General features: G+C 41.8%; 1 protein-coding gene across 1 annotated transcript in view; it reads left to right on the forward strand.

The window, feature by feature from the left end:
- Positions 1-24,134, forward strand: part of ENTREP2 (endosomal transmembrane epsin interactor 2) — a 638,923-nt gene that overhangs the window by 428,366 nt on the left and 186,423 nt on the right. Inside the window, exon 4 of the mRNA XM_075273590.1 lies at positions 1,992-2,123. Coding sequence (XP_075129691.1) covers positions 1,992-2,123 — 132 coding nt within the window. The remainder of the gene's footprint in view (positions 1-1,991; positions 2,124-24,134) is intronic.

Here is a 24,134-nt window from a genome sequence, read left to right on the forward strand (position 1 = left end):
ATATCTTGATAGCATAGATGGATATAATGTGTTAGCGTATCACTTTGTAATAGCACATCAAACAGAGCAATGTAAAACTCTTATAATACACATACTGTATGTGGACATATCAAGCCAAGAGGAAAGTTAAAAGAGAACATTTGTAGCTTCAGTATGAATGGAAGCCATGATGCTAGTGACAGCGAAGCCTAACAAGCACAAATTTAATAGAGATGAGCGAACACCGTTCGATTGAATAGGTATTCGATCGAATATCAGGCCGCTCGAGGTATTCGTTCCCAATCGAATACCATGCGGCATACGCAGTAAAAATTCGTATCCCCTCCCACCTTCCCTGGCACGTTTTTTGCACCAATAACTGTGCAGGGGAGGTGGGACAGGAACTATGACAACGGAGACAGTGAAAAAAATTGAAAAAACCCATTGGCTGCCGAGAACATGTGACCTCCCATTCATAAGAACGGCTGCCGCCATATTCGTGTCATTTTGCGGTCACAGATAGGGAGAGAGACATATCTGCTGAGGGATAGATAGGCATTAACTTGAGATAGGCAGGGAAAACCAAAGAACAACAACAGCTCTTCTCAGAGCTATACTGCAGGGACAGGAGTCCAGCTTTCCACGGACGGTGGAAAACAGGGATACAGAACAGTTACTTGTTGTTATATACGAGCACAGCAGCTCTTGTTAGGGGTGTCCCCCCACAAAATAGTAGGAATCCACAGCAGTTACTTTTTGCTATATACGTGCAAACCAGCTTTTCTTTGGGGTGTCCCCCCCCCACAAATTTGCAGGAATACAGAGCAGTTACCTTCTGCTATGTACGTGCAAACCAGCTTTTCTTTGGGGTGCCCCCCCACAAATTTTCAGGGATACAGAGCAGTTACCTCCTGCTATATACGTAAAAAACAACTTTTATTGGGGGTGTATAGACCATAAAAAGGTCATTACTATACATAAAAAAATGCGTAAGGCCAGCGCAAGGGGATGGGAATGAGGATGGGGGCGTGGAAATGCAGATGTGGAGCAAGGTTGCGCAAGTTTGCGCTCAACCAACAGCGTGTACTGTGCCTACTGCTCTGCGGCAGCAAGCATTGCGCTTCCCCGCAGTCTCTGCCTTGATGGCCACATCAATCCACCCTGATTCCCCCAACTCTGCTGGTTAGAGTCTCCATCCACCCTGATTCCCCCAACTCTGCTGGTTAGAGTCTCCATCCACCCTGATTCCCCCCAACTCTGCTGGTTAGAGGCTCAACTCACTCCAAGGTCCAAAAACACTGCCGGTCCAAGGCTCTACTCACTCTAAGGGCCTAAAACTCTGCTGGTAGATCAGCTTAAGGGCCAGTAACTTAATTTTGAATGGCTCACGTTAAGGGGTGCTTGTTGAGGTTTCATTAGAGTAAAATTTGGGTTTCTGTCCATACAATTGGGGAGTGAAGAAGGTTTCCAGGTATTTTCCCACTGTGATAGAGGTCTTTTTGAGTGTGGAAAGTGTGTAGTTGATAGGCTTTGATAGTGGGGTAAAACTGTGACTTGGGCTTGTTAGATGCTCCCAGGCATGCTTCCCCTGCTGTCCCAGTTGCATTGCAGAGGTGTTGTCATCATTTGCTGAGGTGTCATAGTGGACTTGGTGAATGGTGGGTTCCCCTGAAATGAAGCATTTTTCCCCATAGACTATATTGGGGTTTGATATTTTATCGAATAGTCGAATATTGAGCGGCTATTCGAAGCGAGTAACGAATATCGAATATTTTACTGTTCGCTCATCTCTACTTTTTAATTTGGAAATTACATCTTTGTCTTTGAAACCTTTAAAACATTCATTTTTAAGTATCTTCGTACCTTGTGAAGATACTTACCCATCATTGTACCATGTCTGATAAGAAACACCTGGGTAACAGTATGTTGGCTGTCATTCAATGGAACCTTTATTATGACAGTAATTTTACGTGCACTATCTAGATCTATAAGTATTGTTTCTTCTTCCACAGATTAATATTAACAGTGATGGAGTCTGTGTTTGTTGTGAAATGCAACATCAGACATCTGGCTGCAGTAACCCTGGAGAAACCCTGAAACTCAATCCTTTGCAGGAGTGTAGTGCTGTGCGATTGACACTTAAGGTAAGTCAAACTCAATAATTGACTTTTCTCTCTAATTCCTTGGTTGATATATGGTAGAATTATAAATTTGTGCAATGTGGAGTGATGGGGTAACAGAGATATTTCAAGATTATACTATTGATACCTTACCCTCAAGTTATCACAAGTAGATTGGAAGGAGCTCATTGAATGAGACTAGATTTGCAGTACTTTTCCAAGTTGCTGTATGGATAATGGAGGCTGTGCTAGTTCTGGTACAATGCAGCCAGTTGAGTGACTACTGGAGTCAGACACTTGTAAATATTCATTTATTGATGACCTACTGTATCCTAAGGATTGTTCATCAATATTATTCTCTCGGAAAACTCCTTTAAGATTAATGCCCCACATAGTGTCCTGCAGCAAAAAAACAGTGGGTGAAAAACCATGGCGGCATTTCCACAGCGCTTTCCACATAGTTCACAATTGCAAATTTAAAAAAATGTATATATGAGTTGTATTATAAACTATGGTTTTTTTTTTGCTTCTGCTTTATGTTGCTTTTTCAGATATAATGCAACATTTTTATTGGACACACTTTTAACAGACATGAGCTTTACATCAATTTGCTGTACATAAACTATACAATATAGCTGAATTATTGGAGAATGTATTTAATGATACTAGTATGGCATCATTTACAAATAACACTGATATGATATACATGTATAAGAAAATATGATAAACTCTTTACATTTAGCAGTACATTTCACTTTTAAAGGGGTATTCCCATCTCAAATATCCTATCTATACTGGTAGCTTATGTGAATTGAAGAGTTTTCGTATATACATTGCTTTAGCAATACTGCTTTGTTTTCCTGCTATGTGAAATTATTCCTCCCATTGTTTACACAGCATTTCCATAGCACCAGACCTGACTGATAAGACAGGACAAGTGATGTCACTCACTGCTCTGCCTGTTATCTACAGTTCTGGAGCTCAGCTAATTGCAGTTTCCTGATAAAGGCTCAAGGAGCAGTCTCTGTTATCTCTCTATGTAAACACACAGATAACACTGAGTCCATTTTCTAGGAGCACATGCATGTTATCTGATCTGCATTTATATTAGATTTCTATTAATCATAAATATTGTGATACTTCATAGTGTCCTGTTCAGCAAGCTTGGGGGATATACAGGAAGTGAGAAGAAGAGACAGCATTTTCCCACTTTATAGATAGAGGTTTTTTTGAGTGTAGAAAGTGTGTAGTTGATGGGCTGTGATGGTGGGGTAAAACTGTGACTTGGGCATGTTAGATGCCCCCAGGCATGCTTGCCCTGCTGTCCCAGTTGCATTGCAGAGGTGTTGGCATCATTTCCTGATGTGTCATAGTGGGCTTGGTGACCCTCCTGAGTTTAATTGTGGATTCCCCTGTAACAAAGCATTTTTCCCCATTAGACTATAATGGGGTTTGATATTCGTTCGAATAGTCAAATATTGAGTGGCTATTCGAAACGAATATCGAATATTTTACTGTTCGTTCATCTCTAACAACTATACATTTTTTTTAATTGATGTAAATTAGAAGTTAGGTGGGGGTTGGAGGTTAGTTTATAGGTAGAATTTGCGTTTATCCTGGACAATCCCTTTAAGGAAATCAATTAATTAATCCTGGAGCACCCATTTAATTGTATAACAAAGACATACATGTTCCTTTGCTGCAGCCTACCAGCAGATTACAGTAGGTTGTATATTCACTCCCATTTGTTACTTCTCACTTTGCCTAGATTTGTCAACAGAAATTAGGATTTCTAGTACACAGAGTGTAGTATATACATATCATACACATGGTACATATTATATTTCCAGTAAAAAGTACATTTCATTTTAATACTTACAATACAACTCCCACCATGTATTTTTTCCATTTATAAGTCCCAATTGTTATGTGGGATATATTGTCTGTCACTTTAAAGATAAGATTAGCTACCATTACACGTCCATAAATAAAACAAATACGTTACAGCTGTTGAACAGCAGTCCATGCGGTATCTTTCATCCATAAACAGCTCCAAGAATTATAGACATTGGGTCCATGTTGATGTCAGTAATGTGATTAACTTGCTGTAACTTTGCTGTGCAAGACAAAGTAGATCTTAAAACTGGCAACTACATGGAAATATTGTTTGAATTACAGGGTTACATATTACGTATTGTTTGCAGTTATTCTCCCTAGAACTGGTTATCTATTATATTAGTTACAATAGTATATTGTCTCAGTGCAGTAAAGGAAAACTTTAGCAGACACTATGAGCACATTTACCATTTTAAGTACCCCAGAATTCTGATACAAATTTCACCAAACAACTAGTGCACATAATTTGCACCAAATTTGTTGTGTGTTTGACACATCATTGTACCTTATTTATATATTTTTCTTACTTGTATCACCAACATATTCTGCAGCATTTTACAGTCATTGTCAATCACTGTCCTGTATAGGGATCACAATCTACATTCCCTGTAGTCCTAGTATGTCTTTGGAGTGTGGAAGGAAACAGGAGTATCCAGAGGAAGCCCACTCACACACAGGGAGAAAATAGGCTGGATTTGAACCTAGGACTCCAGAGCTGCAAGGCGTACTTGGAATACTAACCACTGAGCCACCATGCTTACTTGACCTAATTGAAAATTGTGTAGAAAAGGGGATGGTTAATTGAACTATTTGGGTCAGTTCAAAAAACAGAATTTGGTACTGATTTTTATTTTGAGTTTGATTCTGCCTCAAAATCAGTGCACTATTTTCAATCGGAGGTAGAGCTCAAAAGAAGGCATTAAAAGAAATAAGCATCCTGCTCTTCTTGCCATGGATTACACAGCAGATTCAGCTATAGAACCCATGTTGCAAGCCACAATGCTGATTAGGCCTATTAAAACATAAACATACCCTTAAAATGTTCAAAAATGTATAAATGGCATATCTCACATTTTTGGCACAAAATATTGGTCTAAAATAAGCAATGTGACAGGTAGAAAAAGCTTGAAAATTTTGTCTTAAATGTCTATTAACCCTCATGGTGTCTATCATAATGATATATGTAGGATAGTGGTGTATGATAGACATCATGATAGTACTTAATGGTTAAGATGCACCAAAGTTATTACCTAACAGCACACCACACAAGAACTATGTGGCTAACAAGGCTATGAAAAGATTACCCAATTTCCTCATTTGTATACTGCCCTATAAAGCACTTTTTTTTGTATTGTTTATTGAAGAAATGTAATATTTATCGGAACATCGCCCTTTTACAAATCATCATTCAATTCTTTTTATTTATATTTTATTCTAGAATTTTACAATGTTTGGTTCCCCTCCACCTCTCACAGCGGGAAGTCACAGTATGAGCTCAAGCACTAATCAGCATCTGAATGATATCCAGCCATTCCAGCTGCATGTAAACAATTTTCGCCTCTGAGACTCAGAAAATTTCCAAATATTAGCTGTAGCCTTCCAGTCTAGGTACAATTCTGTAATAGCCAGTAAACTATTTTGTAAAACAAGCTTTTAAAACCTCTCCTATACAACAAAATAGGTATTTGCAATGCACTGACAAGGTGTTGCTTTCCCGCCGTAGCCTAGTGTTGAATAATACAGAATCTGTTTAATGTTTACAGTGAATTTCAGCTTAGGGTTCTGAGCTTATACTACTTTTTAAAGAGACTGTCTATCTCAGAAACCCATTTTTTAAATACCCTTATTATCTGAAATACTGCATGTATTTGACTTTATTACAGAATGCTGTTTGGTCAGTGTTCTGCATTAGTATTTGTAAGCCAAAACCAGGCACGGAGACTACACAGAGATAAGTTATAAATCCAAACCATTTGTTACTATGAAATGCTGTAGATTTTCCACATGCAGTTCCAAGGTGTAAAATGCCGTGTATACATTCCAAGCGGACATACCCTTAGGCTAAGGCCCCACGTTGTGAAATAGCCGCTTTTTTGTTGTAGATTTTACTGTGGGTTTTTGAGCCAAAACCAAGAATGGCTACAAAAGGAATGAAAAATATATAAGAAGCTTCTTACACTTCTACACTCTGCTCAATCCATTCCTGGCTTTGGCTCAAAAAACTGGAGCAAAATCTGCAACAAAAAAACTTACATTTTTGCAATGTGGGGCTTCAGCCTTAAAAGGGTTTTAATTAGAGATGAGCGAACACCGTTCGATCGAATAGGTATTTGATCAAATATCAGGCTGTTCGAGGTATTCGTTCCCAATCGAATACCACGCGGCATACACAGTAAAAAGTCATATCCCCTCCCACCTTCCCTGGTGCATTTTTTGCACCAATAACTGTGCAGGGGAGGTGGGACAGGAACTACGACAATGGAGGCAGTGAAAAAAATTTTTTTTAAAAACCCATTGGCTGCCAAAAACATGTGACTTCCCATTTATAAGAACGGCCGCCGCCATATTCACCAGATTTGTGGTCAGAGATAGGAAGAGAAACATATCTGCTGAGGGATAGATAGGCATTAGCTTCAGATAGGCAGGGAACAACAACAGCTCTTCTCAGAGCTATATACTGCAGGGACAGGAGTCCAGTGACGGTGGAAAACAGGGATACAGAACAGTTACTTGTTGCTATATACGTGCAAACCAGCTTTTGTTAGGGGTGTCCCCTGACAAAATAGCAGGAATCCACAGCAGTTACTTCATGCTATATACGTTCCAACCAGATTTTATCAGGGGTGTCCCCCCCCCAAAAAAAAAAAAAAAAAAAGTGGCAGGAATCCACAGCAGTTACTTCTTGCTATATACGTGCAAACCAGCTTTTATTAGGGGTGTCCCCCCCCAAAAAAAAATAGCAGGAATCCACAGCAGTTACTTCTTGCTATATACGTGCAAACCAGCTTTTATTAGGGGTGTCCTCAACAAATAGCAGGAATCCACAGCAGTTACTTCTTGCTATATATGTTAAAAACTGCTTTTATTAGGGGTGTCCCCCCACAAAATAGCAGGAATCCACAACAGTTACTTCTTTTTGTTCAATCCAGTTTTGTTTGCTCTCCTTGATGTGAACTATGCCTTTGTCTCTTGAAAAGCAACCCAACATGAAGTCAGCCATGTGTGCCAGTGTGTTACTTGGCATGACTGTAAGGGTCACTCTCCATTTCCTCTATTTTCCACTCCCCTTCACACCATCCATGCTGAAGCAATGGGATGCATTGAACTTCCCCCTCAAGCCTCGTGTGGGACAGTGACATGACATGCCGTTTCATCCCCCTCGTCTTCCTTTGCCAGCCAACGGTGCAAAGATGACAAGAGTGTGCTCTGAATGTTTTCAGCCTAGCAGAGGCTACTTCTCACTTTCGAAAATGGCCGCACTTTGAGCAGTATATCAGGCACAATGGTGTAGGTTTCAAAGAACCTTTGCACCAACAAGTTGAAAATGTGGGCCATGTGTGGACCGTGTTTGAGTCTGGCAAGCTCCAGATCTGCTACCAGGTTCCGGCCATTATCACATACACCAACCTGCACCTGGGCCCAGGTGCAGAGGGGCAAAAAACAATGCCATCTCATCCAGGATGGCATCCCTGACCTCGGAGGCACTGTGCTGTCTGTCTCCCAAGCTGATGAGCTTCAGCACAGCCTGCTGACGTCTCCCCACGCCAGTGTTGCAGCGTTTCCTGCTCGTAGCTGGGGTCGATTTAACGGTGGAGGAGAAGGGTGGCGTTTCAGCACTCCTGCCAGGAATATTGGCTGGGGAGACAAGGCAGGCCACCACAGTTTGCGACCCGGTCCCAGCCTCAACTACATTCAGCCAGTGTGCCGCGATTGAGATGCAGCGTCCCTGGCTGCATGCACTTATCCACGCGTTGGTGGTCAAGTGGAACTTTGTGCAACTTAGCGCAGAACATAGGGCCCGCCTGATGTTACGGGACACGTGCTGGTGCAAGGCTCAACTCACCCTAAGGGCCAAAAACACTGCTGGTGAAATTTGTTCAGTTCCAAAGGACTCTGTGTTTAGATTTGGCTCAGTCACAGCTTCAGAACATGCCTTTGAAGGCAAGGTTTCCTTTAGTGGCTCCATCTCAGCAGGATGATGATGGTGAAGCTTGGTTAAATCTGGTGTCTGAAGGGAAAGTGGTTTCTTATCTACATCTAAAGTACTGGAGCATGTTGTTTGGACTATTAACACCTGATCAGAACCCTGTAGAGGTAATGTAGAGTCTGATATTAGAGGACCATTACCGGTAGTAGTAGTTGCAGCCAATTCTCCACCTTTGCGGTCCTCTAATTAAAAGTTACCCCCAGGACTTGATGGAAAAATGTTATCAATTTCACAATCAAAATCAAGGTCAATGTCTGGGTCCTCAGTCCAATCCACTGCATCAATCCAACACAATGAGAGTGATGGTTCTGAAACCACCGTTTTAGGGGCTAACAATTTTAAAGGGGCTAACACTCTGCTGGTGCAAGGCTCAAATAAGTTAAAGGGCCTAAAACTCTGCTGGTAAGAGGCTTAAGTCACCTAAAGGGCCTCAATTTCTGCTGGTAGCTCAGCTTAAGGGCCTCTAACTTGATTTGGAAGGGCTAACGTTAAGGGCCAGAAAAGTGAATTTTGGAAGGTCTTACCACATCACACACACACACACACACACACACACACACACACACACATCCACAATGACAGTTAAGGGTGGGGGCTTTTGGATTTCCCATTGCCTATTCCATCTGTGGTTGTCATGGGCAATGTGATTTAAAGGGGTGCTTGTTAATGTTTCTTTAGCTTAAATTTGGGTTTCTGTCCATCCATTTGGGGAGGAAAGAAGGTTTCCAGGTATTTTCCCACTTTGATAGAGTTTTTTTGAGAGTGGAAAGTGTGTAGTTGATAGGCTGTGATGGTGGAGTAAAACTGTGACTTGGACTTGTTAGATGCCCCCAGACATGCTTCCCCTGCTGTCCCAGTTGCATTCCAAAGGTGTTGGCATCATTTGCTGAGGTGTCATAGTGGACTTGGTGACCCTCCTGAGTCGTTTTTCCCCATAGACTATAATAGGGTTCGCTATTCGATCGAATAGTCGAATATTGAGCGGCTGTTCAAAATGAATAATGAATATCGAATATTTTACTGTTCGCTCATCTCTAGTTTTAATAGTAAAAATGTGGTGTGTTTTTTTTTTTTTAAAGGTCTTTTAGTGCTATTAATGGGTTAATAAATGCACCCATATACCTTTAGCAGTGTTTTTAGTTATTTATGGGTGTCTCTGAGAGCTCCTGACATCTTCATTTGTTTATATGGTTCAGCTTTCTGATATGTAACTTCCATCCTAGCTACCTCTCAGTTCACTCCCCCCCTTCCTCCCTCTCTACCTCCCATACACCCCTTCCCTGTCTCACTAGCTATTCCACTGACAACTACTAGCCCTTCACCACCTACTCAGCTCAACCCCGGACCCAATTTATATATCTCTTCCTTCCAGTTTTCCTCCTGTTGGAGGCCCATCCTTCTTCTCTGACTGCCGGCGCGTACTATAGACCCAGCGCTGATTTGTAGCCGATGATCCACCTCTGCTGCGCACATTTCTGAGGCTGCTCCCACACCTGCACAGTAGCGGTGGATTATCAGCTGTGGATTATTATAATGCCTCGTGCATTAAAGCATAGATTTTCATGCAAGTTGTAAGAACAGGAAGGTCATCATGACATCAGGTGTATGTAAGGTTTGTTCAAATGGTGGAAAGTGAACCAGAATTTGAGCTGGATTTCTGCCTAAATTTCTTGTCACTTTCTCCTCTCCTGCTTTCTGCAGTGGTTTTCACTTGCTTATTAGGCTTAGGGGATGTTCACACTATCATTGTAAGTCTGATATGAAAGAGTCTGTTAAAAAAAAATGGTAAAAGTTAACTTCAGTTAGTGTACATTAATGTCTGTTATAATACTGTCCTTTTTGGGGGGTCTGTTAACATTTTCTCAAGGATGATAAAAACGGACAATAATGAAAGGAGTGTGAAAAAACCCTTAGATGAATGGGCCTGAACAGCGTAGTGACTTCTATCACTGAATCAGCCTCAGATTCAGGACAGAATTTGCCACAGTTTTTTCTTTCTTTTTTTATGTAGATTGTGAGCCCATATAGGGCTCAGAATGTACATTTTTCCCTATCAGTAGGTCTTTGGAGTATGGGAGGAAATCCATGCAAACACAAGGAGAACATACAAACTCCTTGCAGATGTTGTCCTTGGCAGGATTTTAACCCATGACTGAAAGTGCTGCAAGGCTGAAGTGCTAACCACTGATCCACCATGCTGCCCACAGATTTTGGGGCTTCAAGTTATGTCGTGTTAACACAGCTTTATACTGCTCAATTCATCCTCTGCATAATCCCGTTAGAAGTATTTTGGGGTCCCTTTAAGACATTTCAATTTACAATAAATACAATTTGTAATATGAAGCTGTGCCAAGTGTAAGAATTGGTTTGTGCGTGTTATTTCTGAACACTATTGATTTGCAATTGCCTCTTTATTATATAGGTGAAGATTAGCTTCTATAGAAGATAAGCTCTAAATCATGAGGATGGTTAATGCCTCAATGTTTCACTTATAGAGACAATTAATTTTGTCCATCACAAGGTTGATATCAATAGTGCTCGGCTAACAGGTTTTTATTGTTCCCTCTGCTGACAAACACGTATGTGAAAGATAAAGACCTGTTTATTCAGTGCAATTTCTCAAGGGCATTGCTTTACGTGAGAGAAGAATTTAATATCGTGAACTTGCTTGACCAGGATATTTGTGTCTGGGGCTTCTATAACCATGAATTGAACACCTGTCCCCAGAAGCAAGGAGAAGATTAATTTTGGCCAGTGCTTCATTCCTTCTTCCATTCACAATTAGAGGCACGGCACTTGCAGCTAGAATATGATGTTTCCTCTTGCATATTAATCAGCTGATGTATTTCCTGTAAGAGGAGACGTCTAGCGATGCAGCTATTAATGGCAATACTTAGAATACTTAGGGGGCCATTGCAGCCCCTTACCACTGTCTTTTGTCTTATCTCAGATTTAAAATGTACATATCAGGAATATACATTCTACGCAATTCCCTAGTTTGTGAATATTTTTTTACGGGAGGCCACCAACTCCCCCAAGCATATTTGTCACCTTTGTTATGTGTGCCACTTTTATGGACTTGGAGAAACGATTTTGATGTCTTTTGCAAATGAGGCAGTTGGTGCACTGGGGTGACCCCAACCATCTCCATCCTGCACAACCTGATGCAGTGAGAATTCATTCCCCCACTACTATAACATTGTCCAACCTACTTGAGCAGCAAGAGCATTACTCCGAGGGCTGAAGTGAACCGGCTGACTCATTTACATAAGCTTTCAAAATTTATTTTTTTCATAATATAAAGGTATAGTGTTTATCACTATAATGCACTCTGTAATGTGATGATAGCCATAAAATATTCTTGGGCGGAGTGGTGGATTGTTTTTAAAGGGATACCTTCATTAGAAGAGTTTAAGGCATATTTCATCTCTGGAACCAACTCTTACTGTATGTCAAGTATAAGGATCCCTTGACTCCTCTCCTGACTGATATAGTTGCTTGAATTATGCCATAAAAGTCTGTGGAACATGAGTATGCAACATTTCTATTTAATGTGAAAAGGTCTATCTTCAAGAGGTATAATAAAAGCTGCTGTTCAGTATAACAATACTTCATTCTTCTATAACAAGTACTGTATTTGACATTGTGACTCCAGATTATTCCAGTTATAGTGAACAGAACATATGTTCTGCATAGTATTAGACAATAGCCTTGTGCATTACTTGTTATGCATTAAATTATTCGCCATAGGTGATTCCAGTTGGAAAGAGTTTAATACCCTGTCAGACAACAGCACCAATTGACTTAGGTCTTCAAATAATTCATTAGAAAACTAACATCCAGCTAATTCTTTGTTACAAGGGGATTAACATTTAGTTGCTATTCAGTGAGCTGTCAAGCTCTGGTTGTGTTGTAGAAATTGTTTGCCTTATAGCTCAGCTTCTTCATAACACGGAGAAGTGAAAATTTCAGTTGCCATGGTATAGACGAAATGCAGGATCATCGGTGATTACGTTTGTTGACATGAGGAGGCCTGAGTTACCTGTGATATTAAAAAGGGGAAAGGTGTTGGCACGTTTCAGATGGATATACTACTATCACATTTATTTGTCAATTATGGCAAGGATACAAGGGCCACCGGCAAACAGAGATCACTATGATAGAGTGGGAAACACGTGTTTGGTGATCATAAACAATATAGAAAGACCAGTCAGCTGCCTTAAAACTAGTACAGTAAATAATAACCATTTATAAGATATCTTTAAGTATACAATATCATATTTGAAACCATTAAAGGAATCCTATCATTAAAACACAATTTTTTCTGGTTGACACGTAGGAATAGCCTTAAGAATAGCTATTCTTCTCCTACTTTAGATGTTTTCTCCACGTTGCCATTTGGTATATAATCTGGTTTTCGTCGGTATGCAAATGAGTTCTCTTGCAATACTGGGGGTGGGTCCCAGTGCTCAAACAACACTGGGGGCGGGTCCCAGCGCTCAAACAGCACTGGGGGTGTCCCCAATGCTGCGAGAGAACTCTCCAAAGCTGCCTCCATCTTTTTCAGGAACGTCTTCTTCATGCGTCTTCTCCCTGCGAAGGCGATCAAATTTGTAGGCCTCAGGAAGAGCGACTGCGCATGCCCGCAGCCACAAGAAAAATGTCCGCTTACACAGTAAGCAAGCGGTCATTTTCTTGTGGCCCTTGGGCGTGCGCAGTCAGCTCTGCCTGAAGCCTACAAGTTTGACCGCCTGCGCCGGAAGAAGATGCATGAAGATAGAGGCGGTGCTGGTGAGTTCTCTTGCAGCATTGGAAATGCCCCCGGTGCTGTTTTAGTGCTGGGACCCACCACCAGTGTTGTGAGAGAAGTCATTTGCATATTGACGAAAATGGGGATTTCTACGGAATGGCGGCGCAGAGAAGATATCTAAAGGTAGGAGACGAATAGCCTTTCTTAAAGCTATTCCTACGTGTTAACCAGAAAAAAATTGTGTTTTAATGATAGGATCCCTTTAAGGTATGATGTGCTTTAGTTCCAGGGTAGTCCATAGTTGCAGAAATATTGTAATGCACTTACATTATGTTGTGAGATATTATGTTGTTTCCACTTCATCTCAGATATCATAACCAATTCCATTATGGTGTGATTGTTATATACTAGCAAGATCCAAAAAAGATAGTTCACCCATATTCAACCTGTGTTTACAGTGTTAGCAATTCTTCCCACTTTGCCAGTTTGTATAACATCAATCAGGTAAGTTATTACGGATTGTACATTGTAGTAGTAATCCATTTTCAGGTGATTAAAATATCTTAATGTTTGTGCTAATGAGGGAGATTAATATGGTACTTGAGTAAAAGAAGAATGCCAGGTTTTGGCACACATTTTGGCAGATGACATCAATAATGCCTGCACTTGGCTGACAACCAATAAAATTTTTGTCTTACTTAGAAACCTCACAGCGAATCTGTTCAAAATTTCTGAGACTATGAATTGTACACAATAAAATGAATTTCCAACAATGCAACGATGCAGCTGAAAGTTTGGCTGTGGTTACACCACAACTTTGGCCACAACTTGGCCATTGTGTGACCAAAGATCACCACGTCACTCTAATATTGGTGCATAGAGTTGCATTGCAACCATTACTTCTAGCGCAAGAAGATTGCATTGTACATAATCTTAATGTGACTGAAAGTCAGTCACAGCATCCCCTAGGTTGCAATGTGACCCTGTTCATGCAGGTCACAGGACCACACAGCAATCTTTGGTCATACAACGCAAGAAACTGTCAAAGTGACCCTGTAGCCCTAGACTTACAGGCAACGACAACCTCTGTGAATGAAGATATAAGGGGGGGGGGGGGGCAAGCTGAATTTTTGCACCATGGCCCATGAGCCTTCAGCTGTGCCCCTGAACAGGTCATACTAATAGGATGATTAACAAGACAGCTCCAAAGTCCCTTCTTAAAGAAAAATAACATTATCTCCTAAGTACATGTATAGGTTTCTTGATTTCCTCACCCCTTATGTAAGCCATGTCCTTTCCATCCTGTGATTGAACCTGGTGGACATATATCTGTATTGAACTGTACTATATAGCAATGTAATTGTGTAGCTAATATAATTATGTTTAGGCTGCAAACAGATTATGGTAATGTGTCTACATATGGTGCTATATGGACCATAATCCTGTTCTAAGCATAGATCAAATGACCTAAACCTACAACATTATAGATTTCTATGATGCTGCTTGCTTGTTTGATTCGCCCCCTGGTCAGTGCAGGACTTATGTCAGGGGGCATAATATAAGAGGGCAGTATTAATTATGGTGGTACTTGGGTTTTATTAAATGGGCTGTCCATCTCATATTTATTGATGATCAATCCTAATGATAGGTTAAAGTAAGAGATCAGTGGGGTCCGATATCTGTGGTCAACACTCATCAGCTGTGACTCTTCAGTTGTGACATTGCAAACTGTTTGCTTTATAGTAATTGTGCTATTTAATAACAGCCTCACCCTATAGAAATGAATAGGACGGGGCTGTACTTATATTGCATAGCCACTATTTAATACACAGTACTCTGTAAACAGAGAAGGAGTACAAGCCCTGCAGCCCATTCAAATGGCTGATCAGTGGGGGTTCTGGTGTTGGATTCCCTCTGGTTTTATTGATGACCTATACTGGGGATAGGTCATCAAAAAAAAATAGCTCGAATAACCCCTTTAGCAAAGGGGAAACACAGGAGGCTTTATTTAAAAGGGCACACAGGGGTCTTACTAATTTAAGTGGCACAAGGGGACATTAATAGTTTAAGATACACACAGGGTGAATTGTTCATTTCCAGGGGATTTCTATATTGTATATTTTATAAATGGTTATCAGAAGAGTGGAGACTTTATGTAGGTGAAGTAAATGTGGGTCAAACGCCTGGAAAAATGAGGAGCCAAAGATGTCTCTGCTGCAAACTTGATAAAGAAAAGGCACTGCTAGAAGAAGTGGTTATGGGACTCTAAATGGAAAATATGGTAAATGTGAACCATTATAGCCAGAGCTTTCACCTGTAAATAGCTGTGTTTCATGTCCTGTATTCACTTACATGGTCTGTAGAACTAGTATCTACCACTAATTGGTCACTATATTGTGGTAATATTGGTATACCTGGGTTGAAGTCTCATTTAGATGTGTTTGCCCTTCTTCCCTGTGCTGAACCCCTAGCTACACCTATGGTACGCAGTATAGAAGTCTGGGCAAAATTACCATGTTTAGTAAATACCATACGTCAACCATGGACAGCAGAAAGTCCAGGTCAATTTCCAACCACCCAATTATAGTGTATGCTTCCACTTGGAAAATTTTCCTGATGCCGACATACCATAATTTATACCCTGACAATTTGTGATCTAAATACTGTGTGCGGATTCTAGTCACAGACTTCTTCCCTGCTGGCTCTAGTTTCCAGATGTTCCAAATTGTAGTGTCTCTCCTTGTATTTCCATTAGCGGATATGGGAGCCATTGATTGCCGTAATGGTTGTAGCTGATGGGAACAAGAGAATTAGATCAAAATTTACAAAGTATCTTTTTATTTTATTTCTGGAAGACTAAAGCAACCTGTGAGTTCTAAGTCTTTCTCAGCACAGTACATGCACATTGAATAGAAAGACCAGTTGCTTACTGACTTTAACAATGACCATCTAATGATTTTTCTACCTAGACCAAGGTACTGCATATTAAAGACTAACACTATATTGTAGCAGCTCAGTGTGAATTTCCTGCCACAGCTCTCTCAGCTGGAAGTTTGAAAGAGAAATAGATTTACAACCTTCCTTTACTACTTCAGTATTATTCAAGCTAAAACATCAACATTTTGTAATTTATTAAAGCTTCCGTAAAGAATTCATCTTTTATAGAACAGAAAGAAAACTGTAAGATATATTTCAAGTCTGTGTCACACGAAATGAATGCAAAAAGTTACTTTTGTTAAAGAAACAATCGTGTTTGGAGATTCTGCCGCTATCCCAAAAGCCGCTGAAGTTTTAAATCAACCAGAAAAAAACAATCTATAGAAAAGCTGGTTATTAAGAAAATAGAACATGAGACAGAAAGCTCACTTGTCTGTGTCACCGGCAATGTGTTCTTGGTGAAGGATGATTGTTATCTGTTCATTCTTCCTGTCCCAAATCTGTCTGCAGCTTTCAATGTGGCCTATCTTGGGACTTTTCTAAATTATCCTCTGACCTCAGTAGACATACTCACTTCAGTAGCGGTATGATAAACTTCTGTCTGGATAACAGCAGACAAACCTTGGGATATACTTTTCATGTCCACAAAATGTAGACATAATATGACCTCTACTAGTACTCTTATTGTCAGTCTTATAGTAGAAATAAAGCTACAATGGAACTGTCTTATTTTTCAGCATAGAGCAATATTCTGTCATCAATTTGAACAGCTTCTATTCCGGTCTTCTATCAGGCCATACTTGATCTCTTGAGGACCAAGATATTTTTATATGGCCATAGTATACATGCTTACTCCACTCAAGAGCCACTAAAAGATATGGGATGCCACAAAAAAAAGGATGCGTTGACTGATGGATGGGAAGCGGAAACCACAGAGGTCTGTAGACCCAGTAGAGACCTGATCTTCAATTGGCCTCCTCTGTAGACATTAGCTAGGACCTGTAAACAGAAACATGCTGGAAATGGAGGACCTACAACCTTCTTTTTTTTTTCCATATATTGCCGCTATTTACAACACAAAGTACTCTTTTAATCCTTTAGTGATTGCCAATATTTCTTTTTATGAGCATCACTGTATTCCAATGTGTATGTCCTTTGGTGCATGTATTAGACCCTGGCACGGGAGTTCCATGTCGGGTGAATCTGGTGCTTGGGTATGTATAGTGGAGCACCTGTTCTTAATGCCCAGGATCAAAAAACTCACATCTTGAGCATTTAAACTTTTAGCTGACCCTGTCAATACTGACCAGAGCATGTGAATGCTTGGAAGGGAGGAGGTTTCTTCTGTCAGGTATCGGTACTCTCACAAACACAATCATGTTGTGCTGATCCCATTAAATGGCAGTCAGGGGGCTTAATATGCCATCTGCAGTGCTTGTCAGTTTAATACTGACAGAATAATAGATAGTACTACATAAGTAGCAGCAGCGGATCCAGACAGAGACAGGCAAAAAATCAGGTTCAAACAGGTTTGCCCTGTACATTTTATAAAAACTCACAGAAAATAAACAAGCCTTAACTTCATGCAAGAAACAATAACATAAATCCTGCTCGTCTGAGCTACTAGTGGGTGTTAACAAGCAGAGGCAGAAAGTGCTAATGTGGTGGTGTTTTTTATTTTTACCTTTGTTGCGTTTCGTTTTCATGCTACAGAAAGTCAAGTAACTCTACTACATCTGTCAACCTCTGCCCCTATGTTACCTGAGTGTGTTGTGGGTTCCCAGTAGTGATATCTGCATAACAGGCACCATCCTCCTCCTGACCTGGATTAATTTTCTGTTAGCAGGACACTAGTAAACAGATGGCTTAGTCTTCGTATTCAGTGGAAAGATTCTGTCTGTTCAATACTTAGCCAAATGATCATGGAAATTATAACAAGTTTACATGGCTATGCTCTGGAAATGTGATTAAAAGTAGAGATGAGCGAACACTAAAATGTTCGAGGTTCGAAATTCGATTCGAACAGCCGCTCACTGTTCGAGTGTTCGAATGGGTTTCGAACCCCATTATAGTCTATGGGGAACATAAACTCGTTAAGGGGGAAACCCAAATTCGTGTCTGGAGGGTCACCAAGTCCACTATGACACCCCAGGAAATGATACCAACACCCTGGAATGACACTGGGACAGCAGGGGAAGCATGTCTGGGGGCATAAAAGTCACTTTATTTCATGGAAATCCCTGTCAGTTTGCGATTTTCGCAAGCTAACTTTTCCCCATAGAAATGCATTGGCCAGTGCTGATTGGCCAGAGTACGGAACTCGACCAATCAGCGCTGGCTCTGCTGGAGGAGGCGGAGTCTAAGATCGCTCCACACCAGTCTCCATTCAGGTCCGACCTTAGACTCCGCCTCCTCCGGCAGAGCCAGCGCTGATTGGCCGAAGGCTGGCCAATGCATTCCTATGCGAATGCAGAGACTTAGCAGTGCTGAGTCAGTTTTGCTCAACTACACATCTGATGCACACTCGGCACTGCTACATCAGATGTAGCAATCTGATGTAGCAGAGCCGAGGGTGCACTAGAACCCCTGTGCAAACTCAGTTCACGCTAATAGAATGCATTGGCCAGCGCTGATTGGCCAATGCATTCTATTAGCCCGATGAAGTAGAGCTGAATGTGTGTGCTAAGCACACTCATTCAGCACTGCTTCATCACGCCAATACAATGCATTAGCAAGTGCTGATTGGCCAGAGTACGGAATTCGGCCAATCAGCGCTGGCCAATGCATTCTATTAGCCCGATGAAGTAGAGCTGAATGTGTGTGCTAAGCACACACATTCAGCACTGCTTCATCACGCCAATACAATGCATTAGCCAGTGCTGATTGGCCAGAGTACGGAATTCGGCCAATCAGCGCTGGCCAATGCATTCTATTAGCCCGATGAAGTAGAGCTGAATGTGTGTGCTAAGCACACACATTCAGCACTGCTTCATCACGCCAATACAATGCATTAGCCAGTGCTGATTGGCCAGAGTACGGAATTCGGCCAATCAGCGCTGGCTCTGCTGGAGGAGGCGGAGTCTAAGGTCGGACCTGAATGGAGACTGGTGTGGAGCGATCTTAGACTCCGCCTCCTCCAGCAGAGCCAGCGCTGATTGGCCGAATTCCGTACTCTGGCCAATCAGCGCTGGCCAATGCATTCTATTAGCCCGATGAAGTAGAGCTGAATGTGTGTGCTAAGCACACACATTCAGCACTGCTTCATCACGCCAATACAATGCATTAGCCAGTGCTGATTGGCCAGAGTACGGAATTCGGCCAATCAGCGCTGGCCAATGCATTCTATTAGCCCGATGAAGCAGAGCTGAATGTGTGTGCTAAGCACACACATTCAGCACTGCTTCATCACGCCAATACAATGCATTAGCCAGTGCTGATTGGCCAGAGTACGGAATTCGGCCAATCAGCGCTGGCCAATGCATTCTATTAGCCCGATGAAGTAGAGCTGAATGTGTGTGCTAAGCACACACATTCAGCACTGCTTCATCACGCCAATACAATGCATTAGCCAGTGCTGATTGGCCAGAGTACGGAATTCGGCCAATCAGCGCTGGCCAATGCATTCTATTAGCCCGATGAAGTAGAGCTGAATGTGTGTGCTAAGCACACACATTCAGCACTGCTTCATCACGCCAATACAATGCATTAGCCAGTGCTGATTGGCCAGAGTACGGAATTCGGCCAATCAGCGCTGGCTCTGCTGGAGGAGGCGGAGTCTAAGATCGCTCCACACCAGTCTCCATTCAGGTCCGACCTTAGACTCCGCCTCCTCCAGCAGAGCCAGCGCTGATTGGCCGAATTCCGTACTCTGGCCAATCAGCACTGGCTAATGCATTGTATTGGCGTGATGAAGCAGTGCTGAATGTGTGTGCTTAGCACACACATTCAGCTCTACTTCATCGGGCTAATAGAATGCATTGGCCAGCGCTGATTGGCCAGAGTACGGAATTCGGCCAATCAGCGCTGGCTCTGCTGGAGGAGGCGGAGTCTAAGATCGCTCCACACCAGTCTCCATTCAGGTCCGACCTTAGACTCCGCCTCCTCCAGCAGAGCCAGCGCTGATTGGCCAGAGTACGGAATTCGGCCAATCAGCACTGGCTAATGCATTGTATTGGCGTGATGAAGCAGTGCTGAATGTGTGTGCTCAGCACACACATTCAGCTCTACTTCATCGGGCTAATAGAATGCATTGGCCAGCGCTGATTGGCCGAATTCCGTACTCTGGCCAATCAGCACTGGCTAATGCATTGTATTGGCGTGATGAAGCAGTGCTGAATGTGTGTGCTTAGCACACACATTCAGCTCTACTTCATCGGGCTAATAGAATGCATTGGCCAGCGCTGATTGGCCGAATTCCGTACTCTGGCCAATCAGCACTGGCTAATGCATTGTATTGGCGTGATGAAGCAGTGCTGAATGAGTGTGCTTAGCACACACATTCAGCTCTACTTCATCGGGCTAATAGAATGCATTGGCCAATCAGCGCTGGCCAATGCATTCTATTAGCGTGAACTGAGTTTGCACAGGGGTTCTAGTGCACCCTCGGCTCTGCTACATCAGATTGCTACATCTGATGTAGCAGTGCCGAGTGTGCATCAGATGTGTAGTTGAGCAAAACTGACTCAGCACTGCTAAGTCTCTGCATTCGCATAGGAATGCATTGGCCAGCCTTCGGCCAATCAGCGCTGGCTCTGCCGGAGGAGGCGGAGTCTAAGGTCGGACCTGAATGGAGACTGGTGTGGAGCGATCTTAGACTCCGCCTCCTCCAGCAGAGCTAGCGCTGATTGGTCGAGTTCCGTACTCTGGCCAATCAGCGCTGGCCAATGCATTCTATTAGCCCGATGAAGTAGAGCTGAATGTGTGTGCTTAGCACACACATTCAGCTCTACTTCATCAGGCTAATAGAATACATTGGCCAATCAGCGCTGGCCAATGCATTCTATTAGCTTGATGAAGCAGAGTGTGCACAAGGGTTCAAGCGCACCCTCGGCTCTGATGTAGCAGAGCTGAGGGTGCACAAGGGTTCAAGTGCACCCTCGGCTCTCCTACATCAGAGCCGAGGGTGCGCTTGAACCCTTGTGCAGCCTCGGCTCTGCTACATCAGAGCCGAGGGTGCGCTTGAACCCTTGTGCACACTCTGCTTCATCAAGCTAATAGAATGCATTGGCCAGCACTGATTGGCCAGAGTACGGAATTCGGCCAATCAGCGCTGGCCAATGCATCCCTATGGGAAAAAGTTTATCTCACAAAAATCACAATTACACACCCGATAGAGCCCCAAAAAGTTATTTTTAATAACATTCCCCCCTAAATAAAGGTTATCCCTAGCTATCCCTGCCTGTACAGCTATCCCTGTCTCATAGTCACAAAGTTCACATTCTCATATGACCCGGATTTGAAATCCACTATTCGTCTAAAATGGAGGTCACCTGATTTCGGCAGCCAATGACTTTTTCCAATTTTTTTCAATGCCCCCGGTGTCGTAGTTCCTGTCCCACCTCCCCTGCGCTGTTATTGGTGCAAAAAAGGCGCCAGGGAAGGTGGGAGGGGAATCGAATTTTGGCGCACTTTACCATGCGGTGTTCGATTCGATTCGAACATAGCGAACACCCTGATATCCGATCGAACATGTGTTCGATAGAACACTGTTCGCTCATCTCTAATTAAAAGGATAGCTATGTAATCATTTTGTGTGTTCACACAGACACAACCTGTAAACATATACCAATACGTTACATGCCATATGTTATATACTGGTTTTCTGTTATATATGGATTATATTTATTATTACAGCACAATGATAAAAAGTTTTCACTGGGCTTTATTGTCCTCTGAATAATGTTAGGGCACATACTGGACATCTTTTATAATATGCATATTATTATTAGTGATATTATTTTAGCAATTCTTTTTTTATCAGTTTATCTTAATATCGGTCATTAATATCAGATTAGTGGGGTCCGAAATCCAAAACCCCCATTGATCAGCCATTTCCACCAGCCACAGAATTAACACAGACAATGGATCTGGAAGTTCAGCTCCTTTTTCTAGGTAGAGGCCAAGCCAGGTTGCTGCAGCTAAGTTCCCATTCACAAAGTTTAAGGCACTAGGATATATTAACTTGTTGCACTTACGATTATCCCAAATATATTTCAATGCGACATTTTAATAGAATAAGATCATAGAATATTTCCATGAAATATATCTTATTAAGCCTAAGTCCCAATAACATTTCTGCTGTTGAGAAGTCACCTAAGTAGATTTTACTTCCTCACCATGAAGCAGTAATAATGAATAGGCCTCTCTGCTCCAGGTCAGAAGTATTTTGAGCACAGTTAAGTCCTATTTAGCAAGAGGTGAAGTAATTTAAAGTAATTGAACTGCAATTGTCAGTTGTCACTTATGAAACTTTGTTGACACTTTTGACACTTCTGCCACTTGCACCTCAGTACTAACTCAGTCCATAACAGAATTATTAGGGTTATTTCTGTGTTGCCAGGTTAATAAGGACTACCATTAGAGTGGAACATGTACCTGAATAAATGATTGTGTCATATCATTTTCAAGATTGTGACTCCTGAATGGCATTAGCCATTATTGTGGGTCAAAAATGCACTTACTCCACTATATTCTATTAACCTACCCATCTGGCTGTTATAGCCAGGGAGTAGAGATGAGCAAACAGGTTAATATTGAGCCGTGTTTGCTACAAATTTCCTAAAAGTGTGTCTAAATTTCATGATGTCGGTGCACTCTACTTAACTACTCAAACCCAATTACGTAACTTGGCGTTCCCCTGGAGGTTTGTCGTCATCATGATGCTTGTGTCAAAGTGTCATGAAGTAGGCACAACCCATGTCTCTGCTGAGGCCAATCATATGACATCACCCTGGAGGTCGGAGGAGGTGAAAAGAGGACCAAAACGATGGAGCACTGAATGCTGTGCGGAATTCCAGGAGCGGTAAGAGAAAGTATGTATTAGTGTTTATTACATTTCCTCACCTCCACAGGACCTCCAATTCTACTCTGGGGTCCTAAAGTAAGGGCATAACTTGGGGTGCAGAAGGTGCAGTTAGGCCCAGGACCCTAAGGGGCCCATTAATGATCTCTTCCACATTATGGAGAGACCAGTATTATAAACAATACATTATAGTTGGTGGGGCCTGGTACAGTTTTTGTAGGGACCCCAGAACATAATAATAGCTGTTCCAGACTCAAATGGTGAGTGAGCCTTGCAAATATTCACAAGACAAACTTTGTAAGGTTTGCCCATCTCTGTGAGATAAGAGTCAGGCCGAGAATTTTAGAATATGTGTGCAAAAGACAAGGGCACAGCTATAAAACTGCACCCATAGTGCCCATAGTTCACTGCCAATTTTTTAGGTTGAAAAAAAATCATAAACCAGCTATAGCAAGTGCACCTTGAAAGTCGTGCTTCTCTGGTGGGGGACTGGATAAATATCATGTGTATGCAAAATGCCATTCATACATTGAAATATGTGCAACCAATTCTCCCCACAAAAAGTAATGATAATGTCGCATTGGTGTCATACAGCACGCGTACAGATGTGACACATTGTTACTAATGTGCCTAATGTCTGTTGTGCTTTGCCTTTAATTTCTAGTAATAATAAATCTAATATTGCCTTGTGAGAATTCGGAAATGAACACACTGTGTTTGTTAAATGCGTTGCATTTTGGAGAAGTAATGCATCTCAGTAATGTGCTGAAATGATTTTGTGCAATTTCTGTATGATGTAGATTCCTGTGAATAAATATCTCCTCTCGGTGCTCAGGAAAAGAACCCTATCAGTGTAATATTCTCACTGTAGGGGATTATGAAATAAAGCAGCATGGTAGATTTAATTAACAGTTTGACTGGGATTTGCACTGGGGAGTGAGAGCTCCGTTCTATTCCTGTTTGGTTTTGTTTGGCTATTTTTAAAGAACATTCATGGATTATGAGAAACATAGTAGCTGGAAGCACATGGAAGATAAATGCAGAGTTACCCAACAAAGAATATATAATGTCCTGTATATGTGAGACAGGGGAGCGGGATTGATAAGAGAGAACGCTTTCAGGTGCTCTTCAGTTGAATTGCAAAGAGGATATTCACATTTGTACATTGTTTTAAAGTCCACATTTGGAATTCTTCACAATTCAATTACATTAAATTGACTTCTG

This window comes from Leptodactylus fuscus, chromosome 5 (assembly GCF_031893055.1).
Source record: "Leptodactylus fuscus isolate aLepFus1 chromosome 5, aLepFus1.hap2, whole genome shotgun sequence".
In the NCBI taxonomy this organism is placed as follows: Eukaryota; Metazoa; Chordata; class Amphibia; order Anura; family Leptodactylidae; genus Leptodactylus; species Leptodactylus fuscus.